The sequence below is a fragment of the Piliocolobus tephrosceles genome, chromosome 19, assembly GCF_002776525.5.
Source record: "Piliocolobus tephrosceles isolate RC106 chromosome 19, ASM277652v3, whole genome shotgun sequence".
Taxonomy (NCBI): Eukaryota; Metazoa; Chordata; class Mammalia; order Primates; family Cercopithecidae; genus Piliocolobus; species Piliocolobus tephrosceles.
In genome coordinates, this window is record NC_045452.1 from 24,024,999 (window position 1) to 24,044,917 (window position 19,919).

Consider the following 19,919-nt stretch of genomic DNA (forward strand, 5'->3'; position numbering starts at 1 on the left):
GCAGGTAATCCCAGCACTTTGGGAGGCCGAGGTAGGTGGATTACCTGAGGGCAGGAGTTTGAGACAAGCCTGGCCAACATGGTGAAACCCCATCGCTATTAAAAATACAAAAAATTTAGCCAGGCATGGTGGTGGGCACCTGCTACCCAGGAGGCTGAGGCAGGAGAATCGCTTGAACCTGGGAGGTGGAGGTTACAGTGACCCGAGATTGTGTCACTGCACTCTAGGCTGGGCAACAGAGCAAGACTTTATCTCAAAAACAAAAAAAGACAACAAAAAGTTTAAAAGCGCCGGGATGAAGTTAAAGTGTAGAGTTTTTATTAGTTTTCTTTTTGCTTTATGTTTGTGCAATCTGAGTTAAGTTGTCATCAGTTTAAAATAATGAGTTATAAGATATTTGCAAGCCTCATGGCAACCTCAAATCAAAAAGCACACAGTAAGTGAGACTGTGTCTCAAAAAGAAAAAACACACAATGGATACACACACACAAGAAAGCAAGAAATTAAATCATACCACCCGAGAAAATCGCCTTCATTAAAAGACAAGAAGGAAAAAAAAAGAAGACCACAAAACAGTGAGAAAACAAATAACAAAACAGCAGGAGTAAGTCCCTGCTTAGCAATAATAACACTGAATGTAAATGGACTAAACTCTCCAATACAAAGACACAGAGTAGCTGAATGGATGAAAAAGCAAGGCCCAATGCTTTGTTGCCTAGAAGAAACACACTTCACCTATAAAGATACACATAGGCTGGGCACAGTGGCTCACGCCTGTAATCCCAGCACTTTGGGAGACTGAGGTGGGCAGATCACGAGGTCAGGAGATCAAGACCATCCTGGCTAACACGGTGAAACCCCGTCTCTATGAAAAATACAAAAAATTAGCTGGACATGGTGGCGTGCACTTGTAGTCCCAGCTACTCGGGAGGCTGAGGTAGGAGAATGGTTTGAACCCAGGAGGTGGAGCTTGCAGTGAGCTGAGATCGTGCCACTGTACTCCAGCCTGGGTGACAGAGCGAGGCTCCATCTCAAAAAAAAAAAAAAGATACACATAGACTGAAAATAAAGAGATAGAAAAAGATACTCCACGCCAATGAAAAACAAAAAAGAGCAGGAGTAGCATACTTAGACAAAATAGATTTTAAGACAAAAACTGTAAGAGGAGGCTGGGCACAGTGGCTCACGCCTGTAATCCCAGCACTTTGGGAGGCTGAGGTGGGCGGATCATGAGGTCAGGAGATCGAGACCATCCTGGCTAACATGGTGAAACCCCATCTCTACTAAAAACACAAAAAATTAGCTGGACGTGGTGGCGTGTGCCTGTAGTTCCAGCTACTCAGGAGGCTGAGGCGGGAGAATGGCTTGAACCTAGGAGGCGGAGCTTGCAGTGAGCCGAGATTGTGCCACTGCACTCCAGCCTGGGTGACAGAGTGCGACTCCCTCTCACAAACAAAACAAACAAAAACTGCAAGAGGAGACAAAGAAGGTCATCCAGCAACAGGATATAACAATTGTAAATATATACGCACACAACACTGGAGCACATAAAGCAAATGTTATTAGAGCTAAAGAGATAGACCTTAATGCAATAATAGCTAGGGACTTCAACACCCCACGTTCAGCATTGGCCGGACGTCCCAGAAGAAAGCCCAACAAGAAAACATTAGACTTAATCTGCACTACAGAACAAATGGACCTACTAGATATTTACAAAACACTTCGTCCAAAGTCTGCAGAATACCCATTCTTCTCCTCAGCACATGGATCATTCTCAAGGATACACCATATGTTAGGTCACAAAGCAAGTCTTAAAACATTAAAAAAGTTAAAATAATATCAAGCATCTTCTCTGACCACAACAGAATAAAAGTAGAAATCAACAAGAGGAATTCTTGGAACTATACAAACACGTTAAAATTAAACAATATGCTCTGGAATGACCAGTGGTTCAATGAAGAAATTAGGAAGGAAATTTGGCTGGGCAATGTAGCTCACACCTGTAATCCCAGCACTCTGGGAGGCTGAGGCAGCCAGATGACCTGAGATCAGGAGTTTGAGGCCAGTCTGGCCAACATGGTGAAAACCCCATCTCTACAAAAAATACAAAAATTAGCAGAGCATGGTGGCATGTGTCTGCAGTCCCAGCTACTAGGGAGGCTGAGATGGAAGGATTGCTTGAACCCAGGAAGTCAAGGCTGCAGTGAGCCCTGATGGCATCACTGCACTCCAGCCTTGGTGACAGACAGAGCAAGACCCTGTCTCAAGAAAACAAACAAAAAACCAAAACACACACACACACACACACACACACAGATGCTCAAACTAGTATCATTTTGCTGTTAGAGCCAAGAGGGGTGGCCTGTGTAGTAAAAATGGGGGAAGTCATTCCTTGCACAATGCAAACCATTGGACCAAGAGTCCAAACTGACTCTTGACAGGCTGTTGGGAGATATCTGCTAAGGCCTTGGAATGTCCTGCCTGAAATAGTGCCTTTGTACATAGCTGGGGCCTTGGATCATACAACACAGTTCATGCCAACAATGTGACCGGGGGTGGGGCCCTTGGCCTGTATCCATCTGACTTCAGGAGGGGCTAGAGACTGAGTAACTGAGGTCAGCCATGTTGGGGTGCCCAAGCCTAAGATGACCAACTCCCAACAAAAACCCTGGACACGAAGGCTCAGGTGAGCTTCCATGGCTGGCAGTGCTCTCTACGTCACTTGCTGTTGGGGGAGAATTAAGCACTGCCTGTAAGAGTCCACCAGGAAAGAAAGCTGCAGCTTCAGCCTGGTTATTCTGGACTGTAGCCCCTGTGCCTTTCATCTTTGCTGACTTTAATCTGTACCCTTCTCTGTAATAAACTGTAACAGGGAGGATAACAGCTTCTCTAGGTCTGTGAGACCTTCTAGTGAATCACTGAACCTGAGGGTGGTCTGGGGGACCACAACACAGTCTCCCACCCTAGCCAGGGAATGGGCTGATTCCTGGCATATGCCTATTCATATCCACCCAGCCAAGACATATGCATGGACTTTGTCGCCAAGCCAGGCAGCCAGTGATGGGTCTCTGGGCGTGACGTGGGGGTAGGCTGTCACCTGCTGAGAATCACTATGCCTGTATCTCAAGTAAAGTGAGGTGTCCAGGTAGGAATGAATGAGGTGAGGTTGGTCTTGGTGGCTCACACCTGTAATCCCAGCACTTTGGGAGGCTGAGGGTGGTGGGTCACCTGAAGTCAGGAGTTTGAAACCAGACTGGCCAACATGGCGAAACCCATCACTACTAAAAAGACAAAAATTAGCCGGGGGTGGTACCGGGTGCCTGTAATCCCAGCTACTCGGGAAGCTGATGCACGAGAATTGCTTGAACTCGGGAGGTGGAGGTTGCAATGAGCTGAGATTGCACTACTGCACTCCAGCCTGGGTGACAGAGTAGACTCCATCTCAAAAAAAAAAAAAAAAAAAAAAGAATGAGGTGATGAGAGAGGGGTAAGCGCTGACATCAGGCAGGTGACTCAACACAACCAGGACCTTGGCAGGGGCCCAGACTGGATTCAGAAACCAAGTGGGAGCCACTAGATTCATTTTCGGTACAACAGGGTCCCAGCTGAGGAGCAAGTTGGGGGCTTGATGCCCAACTCTAGCGGGGCACAGCACAAAGCTCGTAGGGGGAAGGGGTCACCAGAAAGCCCATGACATGAGAGTGGCTGGGCCTGGGCTGTCCGGCGGGCACCGAGAAGCTGAAGCGCTGCAGCAGGCAGGTGAAGAAGAGGAAGAGCTCCATGCGGGCCAGGGGCTCCCCGAGGCATGCACGGCGGCCTGTGGGGAGGGGAGGGGTGTCAGTGAGCCTGGCTCCCAGGCAGGACCCCTGCAAGATTCCACAGAAGGGGACAGGGAGCCGGGCTCCCCACAGGCACCTGCTGAGAAAGGCAGGAAGGCCTCTGGCTTCACAAAGTGGCCCTGAGCATCCAGGAAGTGTTCGGGGTGGAAGCGGAAGGGCTTCTCCCAGACGGCCTCATCCTTCAGCACCGATGACAGGTTGGTGAAGAGCGTCGTCCCCTGGGCAGGAGGGGCAGGGTGAGTGGGGAATGGGTTCTAGGATGCTGGGACCCCTGCCACCAAACACACGGGGGACACACACTGCCTGGCACACAGCTGGACTCTGTCAATTAGTCTGGCACCCGAGAAGCTCCTGGGCACCCTCTCTGACCCCATAGCAGGGCGCAGTCACACCTCCTGGGGTGCCCACGCTGCCCCCTCACCCTATAGGCACTGGGGTCCTCCAATATTCTGGCAGGTCCTGGTCTGTCTTCCCCACTAGACTGGGGTTCTGTATGGACAGGCCAGCCCTGCCTCTACTCTGCACCCCACAGCCAGGCTGGGACAGTTGATGTGGTGGCATTGAGGGACTGGGTGGCCAGGGTTCCCAGACTGGGCCCACCTGGCAGTGGCCATGCTGGGGCTACCACCAGGGGCTGGTGTTGAGTTGGGGTGAGGAGGGCTCCAGGCCTACCTTAGGGATGAGGAAGCCCTGTATTTCGATGTCACGGGATGTCATGTGGGGCATATTCAGGGGGACGATATCCCCAAAGCGCTGCACCTCGTGAATCACGGCAGTGGTGTAGGGCATGCGAGCCTGGTCACCCATCTCTGGTCGCCGCACCTGCCCTATCACGTCGTCGATCTCCTGTTGGACACGGCCTGGGCAGACATGCGTCCCCACAATGGGTCAGCACCTAGGGGGTGGCCCTGACACTCTGCCTCCTGTGTTGGAGGAGGTCAGGCTTACAGGATCCTGGTCAAGACTGTGCTGGGAGCCCCAGGTGTCCCAGCTAAGTTCACGGGCCACCACCTGTCCCCTTCCTCCCTCGCCCCCGGCACTGGGTCCCAGCTGGGCTCACGCTGCACATCCGGGTGCAGGATCATGAGTAGGAGGCCCCAGGCCAGTGTGGTCGAGGTGGTCACCATCCCAGCAGAGAACAGGTCAGCCACCACAAGGCGCAGGTTCTCTTCATTGAAGCTGCTCTCGGGGTTCTTCTTGGCCTGAGCAGGGCCGAGAGGGTGCTCGGGGACAGAGCGGGAAAGCCCCCAAATGTCCTCCCATTCTGCACCTGTCAGCCCAGGTGCCACTCACCAGGTAATTCGGCAGCCCCACCTTTTGCCTGGCCACTCCTCATTTCTCCCAGGAGCTCAACCCACCACCCTTGGTCCCCACCATGGCAGCCGCTCTCACCTTCTCCATCTCTGCCAGGAAGGCCTCAGTCAGGTCTCGGGGTGGCTGGGCTGGGTCCCAGGTCATCCTGTGCTCGGTCAGCAGCTCATCTAGCTGGGTCAGGAAAGCCTTTTGGGAGGGTAGGACCTTGCCAGCCAGCGCTGGGATGCGCAGGAGGAGGGGGACGGCATTCAGCACCTACACCAGACACAGAACGGGGTCTCAATCTCTCCTGTGCTCTGCCTTCACCTGCACCAGTCTCAGGCCCCAGCTGTCTCCAGGGAAGACCCAGGGCCAGCCTCTCTCCACCACTGACCTCCCCAAGTTCCTCCTCAAGTACCAGCCTCCACCCTCTCTCCTTGCCTTGGGCTGCCAGAGGAGAAATCTAAAATAAAAATCTCTAATGTGGACAGGAGGCACAGGGTCCTTGGCCTTTCTTGGTGCCCTGTGACCCGGGCATACCTCTCCCCTGACCGTGTCTGAGATTTCTCCTCCTCCAGGCCCTTCCTGTAGCAGTGAACTCTCCTGGAATGTCCTTTCCCAAACCCTTCTATGCAAACCCACTCCTCTGAGGCCCTGCTGCAGCCCGGGCACCTCTCAGGAGTTCGCCCTGCAGAGACCCTGCGGTCCCTCGCTCCGCACCTGGTGCAGGAAGCCCGACTCCTCCTTTAATCCCTCCTGCGCTAGGTCCAGCAGCCTGAGAAAGCGAGGGTCGTCGTACTCAAAGCGGCACCCGCAGGTGAGGGAGGCAATTACGTTGCTCGCCGCTTTGTCCAGGAGGCCATTGGGGCGAAAGGGGCATCCTGGGGGCGGGAGATGCGGGTCAGGGGTCGCTTTCCCCGTCCCCCACCTTCCCAGTTCCCGCCTTGTGCCCCTCTACCCATCACCCACCGGCTTGGTCGGCGAAGGCGGCACAGAGGCAGGCGGCCTCCTCGGTCACCCACTGCTCCAGCGACTTCTTGCCCAGGCCCAAGTTGCGCAAGGTAGACACGGAGAAGCGCCTCTGCTCGCGCCACGCGGGCCCGTAGCGCGCCAGGAACACCCCTGGGGGCGGGATGCACACGTGGGCGTGGCCATGAAGGCCTTGGCCCCGCCCTCCACCGCCCACTACAACCCTGTGGTTTTCCTGGTCTTCCGCGGTCCCTTAATGCATCCAGCAGAGCACGGGGCCTCACCTACCTTGCTTGGGTCTTGGCCCCACCTTGGCTCTTCCGACCCTGACTGCCTTTCCACTCAGGGAGGATCCCGCCCCGCCCATATTGAGCCCGCAGCACAGCGGGGACTCCCGCTTCCAGTTGCGAAAGCCGCTTCCAGTTGCGAAAGGCGCTTCCAGTTGGGAAAGGCGCCGACTGCTCTTACCAGGATCCTGGCAGGTCTGTGCAGTTGCCCCACCCACCCACTCACAAGCCCCGCCTCCTCCCGCCCACACACTCGCACCTCCCCAGTGGAAGTGGTTTCCTGGTCTGCTGTCCCCAACCCACTCTCTGGCCTTTCTCTGTGTCCCAACTCCACGACCCCGCGCCCTCTCGGCCCAGCTTGGGCTACGGTCACCGCCCACTCAGGACCCACGGAAACGAGGTGTCTGTCCCCCACCGCCGCTTGCCTTGGGAGCGCGGCCCGATGCCCAGGACCTGGTAGATGGGCAAAGGCGGGCGGTCGGCAGTGTCCTCGCCGCAGGTCACCAGTGCCTCGCGCACAGCCGCCAGCCCATTGAGCACGACCACCGGCGTCCAGGCCAGCTGCAGACTGAACACGTCCCCGAAGCGGCGCCGCAGCTGTAGAGGGTGGGTCAGGGCCTCCGTCAAGCCAGGGTCCCCCTAGACTGCAGGTCCTAGTCCCAAGTGAGCCTTGGGCGACCCCCGGGGCTACCAGGAGTGAGCAGGTGCAAGGAGGAGACCCGGCCTCCTGATCCTGGGGCGTGGGGGTCACACCTTCTACGACGGAGGAACTCAGTTTGAATGCGTCACCCAGCTATGACCTTGCAAGAGTCACTGAAATTGCCAATAGACCCCAGTTAGCATCCCATTTTACAGCTGATGGTCCATGCCGGTGAGCAGTGAGGCCTGAGGACCCACAGTGCAAAAGGTTTGAACCGGGTCACTATATCCCTTCATCCTCAATTTCTAACTTATTCATTTCTTTAGACCATGTCTGGTTCTGTCACCCAGGTTGGAGTGCAATGGTGCGATCTTGGCTTACTGCAACCTCCACCTCCCGGGTTCAAGCAATTCTCTTGCCTCAGTCTCCCGAGTAGCTGGGATTACAGGTGCCTGCCACCGCACCCGGCTAATTTTTGTATTTTTAGTAGAGACGGGTTTCACCATGTTGGCCAGGCTGGTCTCGAACTCCTGACCTTGTGATTCCCCCACCTCAGTCTCCCAAGATGCTGGGATTATAGCCACCGTGCCCAGCTGTTGATTTCTTACTTATTCATTTATTTAGACATTGTCGGGTTCTGTCACCCAGGTTGCAGTGCAATGGCACAATCTCTGCTCACTACAACCTCTGCCTCCTAGGTTCAAGCAATTCTGCCTTAGCCTCCCGAGTAGCTGGGATTAAAGGCATGTACCACTGTGCCCAGCTAATTTTTTGTATGTTTAGTAGAGACGGGGTTTCGCCATGTTGGCCAGACTTGTCTGGAACTCCTGACCTCAGGTGATCCGTCCACCTTGGCTTCCCTAAGTGCTGGGATTACAGGCGTGAGCCACCGTGCGCAGCCTGATTTCCTGATTTAAACGGCACATAGGACCCTGACTTTTCTTCCATTCCCAGGGCCTTTCCTTCTGGTGTCAGCAGAAGGGACTTTGTACTCCATAACATATGCTGCCCAATGGGATTGCACGCCCATTGCCAAGTCCAGCCCCACCTCCAGGCCCTTGCCCCACTTTTTCTTGGCCTTTGGAAAACCTCATCTTTCATGCCATGCATAAATGCCCTCCCCCAGGAAGTCCCTCAAATCTGCTTCCCCTTCTCAGCCTGGCTTCTGGTCCAGACTGGCTCTACCCACGTTTGCTGGTGGTGGGTGATCCTTCGGATGTCTGCCACCCTCCAGGACCTCCTCCCTCACCTGGTCGAAGCAGTATGGTGTGTTCTTGAAGTCCACATGCAGCAGGTTGCCCAGCCCAGGGAGTGGCAGGGGACCTGGTGGGTAGCGTGCAGCCCAGTGTTGGCGCCGGTGCATCAGGTCCACCAGGAGCAGGAAGATGGCTACTGTCATGGCCAGGGGCACCAGTGCATCCAGCCCCATGACTGCCTTGCTGCCCACTGGGCTCCTCTAGACACACCTGGCACCCCCACCCCACCAGCCACAGAGGACCAGGCAGGACACTCTCAGCACATGAAGTGCATGATCATTCCCTTATAAAAGAAGCTGATCATGGCCTTTGCCCTCTGCTGTGAGCCAACCTGCTGTGTTGACTGTGCTGCCAGTGGGTGCAGGGTCAGGCCAGGGTGGGTAGGGGCTGCTCCAGAGGTCCTTGACCCTGCAGCTCACTCTTGGTGCCTACCCAGGTTAGGGTGATGGGTGAGAAGTGGCCTGGCATGAGAGCTCCACCCAAGCTGGAGACATAGGTTGTACCAGGTGCTGAGCTGTGTATTGGGAGCATGGCGGGAAGGCTGTGAGTGAACCAATGCCCCACCGTAATCATGACCTTGAGGAGCAGGAAGGTAACATAGCTGACATGAGAAGCCAGTGGTGCCATGAGGGTCATGGGGACTCCGCCCCAGGCTGGAACAGGACTTTCTGGGAAGGATTCATGGAGAACTTTGTCTAGCTGGCTGAGGGGCTGCCTAGCACTGTAGACCACAGCACTGGCAGTGGGAAAAAGCCACCCCTGGCATTTCCTGTGCACATGGCCTGAGGGGCAGCAGGAGACCGGCAGCTGGAGCCTAGGTCTTTTCAGGTCTGGATGAAGACTGGATCTGGGGAACAAAAGGCAGGGAGAAGAGTTTATTTAAAATAAAATAAAAAAAAAATTAAAAAGTTTTTTTGAGAGACAGGGGCTTGCTCTGTTGCCCACGCTGGCGTGCAGAGGTGTGATCAAAGCTCACTGCAGCCTCAAACTCCTGTGTTCAGTCAAGAGATCCTGCTATTTTCGCCTCCCGAGTAGCTGGAACTACAGGTGCACACCATTATGCTTGGCTAATTGTTTTTGTTGAGATGGGTTCTCACTATGTTGCCCACTCTGGTCTTGAACTCCTGGCTTCAAGTGATCCTCCTGTGTTGGTCTCCCAAAGTGTTGGGATTAGAGGCATGAGCCACCTGGCCCAACAGAAGTTTTGAGGCCACTCAACTGACAGAGAGCAAGACCCATGTCCATCTGGGGACTTCTCAGATCTGGCTTGTGGCCTCCCAAACTGGCCTCAACTGAATGAATGTTCCTGTCCTACGTGGCAGCACCCTTCTACCACGGACTGTGAGAGAATCAAGGTGCAGGGACTGGTGGCCCTTTATACATTACCTGTATGCACTCTTGGCCTTTTGAGGTGTCAGACCCCCCGCTCAAGCAGTCATCATGATGGGGGTATGAACGGCAGGGACAGGCGTGCCTGCAACGTAGGCAGTGTCCTCCCGAGTGCCCTCTTTACCAGCCAGAGGCCTGTAATTCAAGATACGGGCAGCATGAGGAAAACCTTCAATAATGATGCCTATGGCCTTTTCCAATCATTGTGCACCTGTGGCTTCCACTGATAGGGCACTTATGTGCCAGAAACTGCTGGTCACACTGTGTGTGCTCCAGCTCATTAATCCTCCCACAGCCCCCTAAGGAGGTGGTTTTATGGTCCCCAAGGCATAGAGACCGAGGTTCAGAGATCACATAACAAGGTTCAAGTCACAGAGCGGTGTTAGAGTCCACGTCCAAAGTGTATGCTGAGCTACTACTCTATACTGTTTAGACATTACATTCTATTAATGGTCAGTATAGAAGTTTCTGGGATTTATTATTTTTAGGGAACAGATCCAAACTGCCTTCCCTGAACACTGGAACTGCTTGTGTCACAGTGAAAAGTGCACTGTGCCCTGGCAGGCCCTCTGGACATTGCCAAGTGAGATGGTGTGAAAATACATCAGCAAGTTGTAGACTAGGAAACTCCGGGCTCCTTCTCCTAGACAGCTCAGGGTTAACAAAGCTATAGGAACCAAAACATCATTGTGAGAATTCTAGAGACTAGTTAGGATGCTGCAATGCCAGCTGGTGCAGAGCCAGGAAGGGACTGCACTGGAAGGGTAGTAAAGTTGAACATTTTGCTTGTTCTTGCCCGTCCCCCTGCCAGGCACAGCAATGCCACTGGGAGGGACCCTCCAATTCCCAGCTCCTCCCATGGGACAGGTTTCTGTTGGGTCTGACTCATCCCCGAGTGCTGAGTGGCAGGGTCTGCCCTCAGAGCGGCACCTCTTGAGTTTCCACAGCTGCAAGGGGGTGGGACTACGGGCAGTGGAATAGTTGTCTGTGGGTATCCTGGAGGGGACTGGTGCCAGGATCCCTGGTAAATACCGAAATCCAAGGATGCTCAGGTTCCTTATGTAAAATTGCATAGTATACCTATGCATATGCTCCTGTATACTTTAAGTCATCTTTAGATTATTTATAATACCTGATACAGTGTAAATACTACGTAAATAGCTGCTATACTGTACTGCTCTTATTTGTATTTTTAGTTGTTATACTTTTTTTTCCAAGTATCTCCGATGTATGGCTGAGTTTGTGGATGTGAAGCCTGTGGGTACTGAGGGCTGCCTGTCCCCTAGAAACAGAGATGGAAAGCTCCAGGGGCAGGATGGGTCTGCAGGGAGGCAGTTTAATGGGTAAAGTTTCAGTTTCATAAAATGAGAAAGTTCTGAAGATTGGTTGCACAACAATGTGAACACACTTAACACCACTGAACTGTACCGTAACTGTTATGATGGTAAATTTTTTTAGCCACAATTTAAAAACTTTTAAAGTTATTCAAAAAATAAATGGCCACGTACACACCTGTTAGAATGGCTTAAATCCAGAACACTGACACCACCAAATGCTGGCAAGGATGTGGACCATCAGGAATTCTCATTCATTGCTGGTGGGAGTACAAAATGGTACAGACACTTTGGAAGACAGTTGGGCAATTTCTTTTCCATTCTTCAATTTTTTTTTTTTTTTTTTGAGTCCGAGTCTCAGTCACTCTGTTACCCAGGCTAGGAGTGCAGTGGCGTGATCTCAGCTCACTGGAACCTCTGCCTCCTAGGTTCAAGCGATCCTCCCACCTCAGCCTCCTGAGTAGCTGGGACGGCAGGCATCAACCACCATGTCCGGCTGATTTTTGTATTTTTAGTAGAGACAGGGTTTCACCATGTTGGCCAGGCTGGTCTCAAACTCCGGACCTCAGGTGATCCAGACAGTTTGGCAATTTCTTACAAAACTAGACATACTCTTACCATACAATCCGCCAATTGTGCTTCCTGTACTTACCCAAAGGAGTTGAGACCTTATGCCCACACAAAAACCTGCAAAGGGATGTTTACAGCAGCTTCATCTTTGTCAGAACTTGAAAGCCACCAAGATGTTCTTCAGCAGGTGAATGGATAAACTGTGGTACAGCCAATGGAATTATTTATCACTAAAAAGAAACAAGCTATCAAGTCATGAAAAGACATGGTCGAACCTTAAATGCACATTACTAAGTGGATGAAGCCAATCTAAAGAGGCTACCTACTATATAAGGCATAACTTTGGAAAAAGGCTCAGTGGTGAGGGACTGGGGGGAAGGAGGAATGAACAGTGGGACAGAGGATCCCTGGGGCAGTGAAACTACTCTGGAAAATGGTGGGTCCACGTCTTTTTTTTTTGAGACAGGATTTTGCTGTCGCCCAGGCTGGAGTGTGGTGGCGCAATCACGGCTCACTGTAGCCTCGACCTCCTGGGCTCAAGCGATTCTCCCATCTCAGCCTCCCAAATAGCTGAGACTACAGGCGTGCACCATCACGCCTTGCTAATTTTTGTATTTTTATGTAGAGATGGGGTATCGCCATGTTGCCCAGGCTGTTCTCGAACTCAAGCCTTGATCTGCCCACCTGAGCCTCCCAAAATGCTGGGATTATAGGCATGAGCCACCACGCCCTGCCAGATCCAGGTCTTCATACATTTCACCACCAGGAGTGGCCCCTAGTATAAACTATGGACTTTGGGTGATAACAATGTATCCATCAGTTGTAACAAATGTGCCACTCTAGATGGGATGTTGATAGAGGGGAAGGTATGCATATGGGGGGTAAGGGGTTATATGGGAACTCTACCTTCAGCTGAATCCTGCTGTGAACATAAAACTGCTTTAACAAAATCAATTAAGACAAACAATGAAGGAACTAAAAGGCACTTGAGCAGTTGAGGCGAACTGCAGAAGGCAGAAACCAGTCAGGAGGCATGCGCGTATCACTGCCACTCCCCAGTAAAGGTCATTTCTGAAGTCAATTTAAGGAAAGACGTAGAATAATCACAAGTACTCCACTCAAGCCAGTCAAAAGGGGACAAAAGAATAAAAGGCAAAATGACAAACATTTGCTGTCAGGAAAATATTTTCCTCAAGATACGTATTTTTCAAGTTTTGTGGTTTAGCCCTTGACACCTGAAATCTATCCATTTCAACTGTATTAATGCCAAGACCAGAATGAGAATGCAACTAGCTAAAAAAAGCCACCATTTCTATGCAGGTCCCGTTCAGCTGCCCAAGCTTGGTCCTATGGCCGACACAATGCATCCACCCACACCTCCATCCTGGCAGAGTGAAATGAGAAATGGACTGCTTCATGTAGCCATTAAAACACAATGAATCTGCCATTTCTGCTGCCCTAAATTGATGAACACAGAACTCATTTATAATTGCTTATTTCTACTTCACAACATTCCTTCCAGTATTTCTACTCTCTAAAAAAGTCCATTAACATTCCATTATTTTTTTATAACCCTTAATGTTGATTGGAAACATGTCCTCATATCAACTTGAATAAATCTGACTGTCCCCATACACTGGCCACACTCTACCTGCCCAGAGGAGTGGCGGAAGAACCCTGAATTTTGTTTGCTTCCCAATTGCGTGGCCATTGACAGGCTAGGAATGGGACAGACCGGATCTGATCATGGCCTCCTCTGGAGGACCAGAGCTACCCTTTGGGGGTTAGAATGGGAGAAGGAAGAGACGCATTCACTTTAAATTAAACAAAAGAAGGAAACAAGGTTAAAATGAAGTTTATTATTTTTTTGATTTTTTGATTTTTTTTGTTTTTTGTTTTTTTAAATAAAACTGTTTGTGAAACAGCTATTTTATCCCCATGGCAGAGTGACCCCTGAAAGATGCACTAACCCCTTCTTAAGGCCATAACAAGATTTTTTTGTACTTTTTTCTTTTTTTAAAACTCAGATATTTAAAAATTATACAATTTACAAAACAAAACAACACAACACAACATAAAGAATCACGTAGCATGGGGCTGCCTATCTGACAGGTCCTCTTTTCCTTTATAAAAATGAAAGCAAAAAGAAAAAGGGGCTAAATGGGTGTTCCTGGTCAGCTTAACCCACTCTGATCACAGCGACAGTCCCTCCCCGTCCCTGCCTACAGCTCACACTGCCGGCTCTGGCAGCACAGGCCTGGGCCTCCTCTCATCCCCACGGGTACCTGTGGGTCAGGGCACAGCTGCCTGGAATGTGCTGAGGACAGGGGGCCCCAGAGGAGGGTCATCCCTCGATTTTGCTTCTGCTGTGTACACTTAGGGTCCTCACCAGCCACAGTGACCCAGGACACAGCAATGACCTCAGACATCTGCCAATTTCACCCCCAAAAAGAAAAAGTTTAAAAAAAAATAAATAAATAGTGTTTCAGGAAATGAAAAAAAATTATTTTTGTGTTTAAGCATCATTCCCCTGCTCTTGAAAACATGGACCGTCCCTATATTTCCCCCTCCCCCTAAAACCTTCCCACTTTGAGACAAATTAATGACAAAAGGATGGTTCTGGTGTGGTTTGTCTGCTTTTTCAATCCTGGGTCTAGTGTTTTCTGAACTGGTGTGAGACAGGCTAAAGATCAAAGCCACGCACACCCCGTCCTTTATGAGATGAGGGTTTGTTCAGTTCAATTTCACATTTAAATTTCACTTGTCATCAGAACAAATTTGGAGATCTTTAACTAGATAATTTTAAAATAGAATCAAAAGGGATAGCGCACCTTTCATTTAAACAAAGTCTTTCCAGACTAAAAATAGATTTATATATATATATTTTTTATCCCTCCCTTTTAATTCCCCCCACCCTTTCCCCATCATCCCACCCCTCCCCCCTCCCCCCACATTGTCACTATGGAGATTGTGTCCATGGAAACAGCCATTCCAACGTCTTGGGTCTTTCTTTCCTGTGGTGTCACCAGTTTGAGTGTGATGTGAGAACTTAGGAAGGAAGTGCTGGCATGGGCAGGCACGCGGGGCGGGGCGGGGCAGGGTGTGGCTGCACGGTAGGACGATTTCCATTCCATCACGAGTGTCCACCACCTTCTCATCTCCACAGTCTCACCTGGAAGACAAGGGACAGACACTGAAGGCCAGGAGCCTCCACAGGGTCCACCACCAACAGCCGCTGTTCCATGGTACCCCTGGGAGCTTTCAGTAGGGAGCCTGCACTCAGACCCCTCTGTACATGTGCTGCTGGTGTGGGACACACCCGAGACACAATGACAGGGCCACTGTGTGGCTTTGGATCTGGAATGTGATTAAAGGCAGCAATGACCTAGTGGGGGTGCTGGGGCCGGACTTTGAGGGCTCCTCAGGGTATGTCTGCCTTCCTAGTGCATAAAGGAACCAGGACAGCAGAGAACTCCCTGACCTCAGGGCAAGCCCCCAATTGTGGGGCAGCTGGTGGGGTTTTGCCAGTGTCGGACCCCAGCTGTGACTGAAACCTACAGTACCTGGTCAATCTGTGGAAGAACTTTCTCGAAGTCCAGCCTCTTAGGAGAGTTGCACAGTTGCCTCTAGTCGATACAGCTAGTTGTTTTTGAGACAAAATCTCACTCTGTCGCCTTGGCTCCCTGCAGCCTTGACCTGTGCTCAAGCAATCCTCCCACCTCAGCCTTCCAAGTAGCTGGTACTACCAGGTACACGCCACCATCCTCAGCTAATGACAAAGTTTTTTGTTTTTTGAGACAGAATCTTGCTCTGTTGCCCAGACTGGAGTGCAGTGGTACAATCTTGGCTCACTGCAGCCTCCGCCTCCTGGGTTCAAGTGATTCTTGTGCCTCAGTCTCCCGAATAGCTGGGATCACAGGTGCACGCCACCACACCTGGCTAATTTTTGTATTTTTAGGAGAGATGTGGTTTCACCATGTTGTTCAGGGTGGTGATCTGCCCACCTCGGCCTCCTAAAGTGCTGGGATTACAGGCGTGAGCCACTAGGCCTGGCCCACAGTCAGTTCTTCATGCTTAAAAAGAATGCTCTTCCCATGGCCTCTAACAGGGAGGGCAGGATTTCTGAGGCTCAGACAGAGCTGGACTATGTTAATCCTCTCGACCTCTCAGGAGCCTGAGAACCCTAGGTCTCCCATCCCCAGGCTGGGGGGCTTCTCTCCTCTTCTAGCCCAGGTGCAGAAGGGGATTCTGATGGCCTACATAGGACAGATGGATTATACCAAAGGTCCCTGTGGAATGCTTCATGGGCCATCCTATATGGAAAAGTCTCAAAGAGAAACAGCAGTTTCCAAGGAAATTAGTCCAGTAAAATTTCACCAGAAGCCAGAAGTGATGGCAGCCTCGCCCCTCCTTCACTTGCTATCTGCCAATCACTGTGCTTAAGACTGTCACTGGGGCTCAACTAACTGCTTCCTCAAGCCCAATTTGGTGCCCTCCCCTTACAAATAAACCCCAGGAACCCAGGTGTCACCAGCCCTTTCTGCTTCCATAAAGTTTACACACACAGAACTGCTAACAAGGCTGGGGCCTGCAGGAGCTAAGATTGAGCTGTTCCCAAGCACGTACATGCACATGCTCTTGCCCAAGGAAGTTCCTGACCACCTGGCAGGTAACAACAATGAGGAGGAACACACTCCACAGAGGCCACGGCACAACATCACCACACGCAAGTAAAGGCAAGCCTTGGGAATGCAGGCCAGCAGCTGAGCTAATGGGCACCTACCTGCAGGAACACAGAAGGGTGTCATCTTGTTGGGGTTGCGGGATGCCCGTGGGAATCAAGGTCAATGCCCACACGTACCCTGCCAGGCTCTGCTCATGGAGGGGACAGGGCAGGGTTTGCCCTCTTTACAAGTACACAGCAGTCTTGGGCCTGCACCCCAATCTTGCTCATTACTCAGAAGAACAGGACCCCACACCAGCTCCCCACTGAAAAATGAAGCACACGTCAGCAGCCAGGGTCTGCCTGGCCAGTCGACTCTGTGAGCTGCTACCTGTGGGCCCCTCCCTGGGGTGCATGGTGGCCCAGGCAGCAGTAGTTTTTCAGCACCTGCAGCCTGGGGCTCTGCCCTTCACAGCCTTCCCAACAGGGAGTGTTCCCTAGGTCTGACAACTAGACCAGCCCAAACACATGATATCCTGAATGTAATGGGACCCTAACTTTTCAAGAGTTACTTCAAAAAAAATTGTTCCTTCAGTAGGGAAATTAGGAAGGAAAATTCTCTAAGCACTAGAGAATTTTCTAGAAAATTCTAGAAAGGCCCTGGGCTAGAAGCTTTACAGATATTAGTTCACAGTGACGTGGACCTGCCTGACCCCCATCTTCAAGAGAGCTGAAGCTCAGGAAGGCGACAGGTGTAGCCCAAAGCGACATGGCCAGAGGTGGGACTGGGGCTTTCCTGACTGGGTCCTAGGAGCTGCATGTCCTAGGGCATGGGGTGTGGCTGAGAGATGACTGGACCCCAGACAGTGAGCCTGGGAGCAGCCATGGTGCCAGCTGGCCTGAGCAGCAGGAGTGACCTGCCGCCCCTATGTTGAAGACTGTCAATTCTCTTTTAAAGAACGTCATAGTGCTGCTCAGCCGCCAGCATCCAGGGTTTCGTCTTGGGCCAACACCTTCCCAGGCTCTCTCACTTGTTCTCTCCCTCATTCCCTTCTCGTTCACACTGTCCTTTCTGCTCCCCTTTGGCCTCATCTGTGGCCTGAACCTGGGACGCCGTCCTCATGTCCTTCCATATCAGACTCCAAGCCTGCCTTTCCCAACTGCAGCAAAAACTCATCATCTCGCCGGGCGCGGTGGCTCAAGCCTGTAATCCCAGCACTTTGGGAGGCCGAGACGGGTGGATCACGAGGTCAGGAGATCGAGACCATCCTGGCTAACACCGTGAAACCCCGTCTCTACTAAAAATACAAAAAACTAGCCGGGCGAGGTGGCGGGCGCCTGTAGTCCCAGCTACTTGGGAGGCTGAGGCAGGAGAATGGCGGGAACCCGGGAGGCAGAGCTTGCAGTGAGCTGAGATCCGGCCACTGCACTCCAGCCTGGGCGATAGAGCGAGACTCCGTCTCAAAAAAAAAAAAAAAAAAAAAAAAAAACTCATCATCTCAACACCACTCACTCTGGCCAGGATTCACCCAGAGCCCATTTCCTCATTTCTAAAATAGACATTAATTCTGACTAGAGAGGAAGGATGTGAAGAGAAACCTAATTCTGAATCTATACTGATTTAGGGCACTGATGGTCAGGGTCCAAGAGCCCTTTCTTCTCTAGGATGACACTAATTTCTTTTTTATTTTTTTCTTTTTTTGAGATGGAGTCTTGCTCTGCCACACAGGCTGGAGTGCAGTGGTGCGATCTAGGCTCACTGCAAGCTCCACCTCCCAGGTTCACGCCATTCTCCTGCCTCAGCCTCCCGAGTAGCTGGGACTACAGGTGCCTGCTACCACAACCGGCTTTTAGTATTTTTAGTATTTTTGCATTTTAATTTTTTGTGTTTTTGTATTGTTAGCCAGGATGGTCTCCGTCCCCTGACCATCTGCCTGCCTTGGCCTCCCAAAGTGCTGGGATTACAGGTGTGAGCCACCGCGCCTGGCCTGGGATGCACTCATTTCTTTAACACAGACTCACCTGGCACTAGCATAGTTACATGCCCCGCTCTGGGCTAGGCTTTGACAGATGTGGTCCCTGCCCACGTGGAGCTTACATTCTAGTGGAGAGACAGGTAGTAAACAAGTAAACGATCTGAAATTGTGGTGATGCTAGGACAGCTGAAAGTGAGGAGAGGGGCAATGGAGACAAGGATTTAGAAAGGGAAAGGCTTCTCTGAGGAAGCAGCATTTAAGCTGGGACTCAGGAGATGGAGCCTGTTTTCAACATGAAGACGGGGAGCTAACTTGTTTCCAGCACAAGAAACTGTGTGTGCAGAAGCCCAGACGGAGGCAGCCTGCCCCTTGAGGAGGTAGAGGAGGCCAGGGGCCTGGAGAGTCACGTGAGACTTCCACAGGGCTCTGGAGGCAAGGTGAGACGTTTGGACTTTATTTGGAAGATGACAAGAATCTCTGATGTAGAGAAGAGAAAGGACTGGAGGGAGGCCTAATGAAGACTGCACTTGGCTACTGAGCAGTGGCAGGGAGGCAGGCACTATAGGAGCCGCAATGCCTGGGCTGGTGCTGGTGGGGAAAGAAAGTGTACAGACTCGGGCTCTCCTCTGGAGGTGTAATCCTGGACCAACTCTGGACCAGTCTGGGAAAAAGGGAATCTAGAATGTGACATTCATTCATACACAAATGGGCTGTGTGACATCCAGTTCCAGGGGCAGGGGCACCACTCCCCATGCCCCGTCTTGCTCAGCTTCCATCCATGGCTGTTCTTTGCAGGGTACGTAGCACCCAGGATGCAGCATTAGCCCTGATCAAGGTTATAGGTTCCCATGTGCTGGACCACAGGGCCTGTTAGGGGAAGCTGGGGCCTCCTTGTTTAATTCACGACAGGAGGAAGAGCTGGGCCTATCCAATGTCAAAAGCTCTGCCAACCAATGACACAAGCCAGCAAGACAATCCAGCTTGGCACAAGGAGACAGTGGGCAACCACAGGCCTGTGGAAGGACTTTTCCCCCCTGCACTCCTGGCGAGGGTCAGGTAGAAGGTACATCACATGCTGGGAGGCAGGGGCAGCATCTTTTAACCCCAAGTCTTGGGTATTTTTTGCTATAAGAGACAGCTACAGGGTTCAATCTGCTGCCTTGACCTTTCCAACTCCCATGAGAAACCCACAGCTAGGCATGGCAGACCAACAGGCTGAGAGCCAGTGTGCTGTGCTGGCACTTAAAGACATTTCCCAGGGGAATCTCACAAGGTTGGCACTGCTATTCCTGTTTTTACAGAAGAAACTGAAGCACAGAGACATGGAGTGGTCTGACTTTAGTCACACAGTACCTATCAAACCACTTTCTCAGAACATGGCGCACCAGGAGGCAGACACACATGCACATCCGCTGTCGGTCCCCTGCCTTGTCAGGGCACCCAATAATGGCAGCTCTCTGTCCCCAGCATGGGGCCCAAGATGAGCCCTCCTTTAGTAAGAGGTGTGATTCCATCCCCAGTCACCAGGGCTTCCACCACAAATGAAGGACGGTGACCACCCTCAATGTCACTCTGCTGAACTGGGAAACCAGGAAAAGGTATCTGCCTTGTGGGAACAGCACATAAAAAACATTTCAGATGGACAGGACTGGATGCAGTGCGTCCATCCTCTCCCTCCAAGAGCTGAATGGTTCAACTTCAAT

General features: G+C 51.6%; 2 protein-coding genes across 4 annotated transcripts in view; both read right to left on the reverse strand.

Moving 5' to 3' along the window:
• Nucleotides 1-3,492: 3,492 nt before the first annotated feature.
• On the reverse strand, nucleotides 3,493-9,209 carry LOC111548933 (cytochrome P450 2D17-like). The gene is made up of 9 exons (XM_026448411.1): nucleotides 8,278-9,209; nucleotides 6,814-6,985; nucleotides 6,102-6,254; nucleotides 5,853-6,013; nucleotides 5,232-5,408; nucleotides 4,900-5,041; nucleotides 4,512-4,699; nucleotides 3,916-4,057; nucleotides 3,493-3,817 (listed from the first exon to the last, which is right to left on the reverse strand). The coding sequence occupies exons 1-9, from the start codon at nucleotides 8,455-8,457 to the stop codon at nucleotides 3,639-3,641; spliced, it is 1,494 nt and encodes a 497-aa protein (XP_026304196.1). The 5' UTR covers nucleotides 8,458-9,209; the 3' UTR covers nucleotides 3,493-3,638.
• Nucleotides 9,210-13,416: 4,207 nt separating this feature from the next.
• TCF20 (transcription factor 20) overlaps nucleotides 13,417-19,919 on the reverse strand; it is a 112,040-nt gene continuing 105,537 nt past the window's right edge. For all 3 annotated transcript variants that reach the window (XM_026448417.1, XM_026448416.1, XM_026448415.1), the window contains one exon: nucleotides 13,417-14,749. In XM_026448417.1, coding sequence (XP_026304202.1) covers nucleotides 14,732-14,749 — 18 coding nt within the window. In that variant the 3' untranslated portion in view covers nucleotides 13,417-14,731. The remainder of the gene's footprint in view (nucleotides 14,750-19,919) is intronic.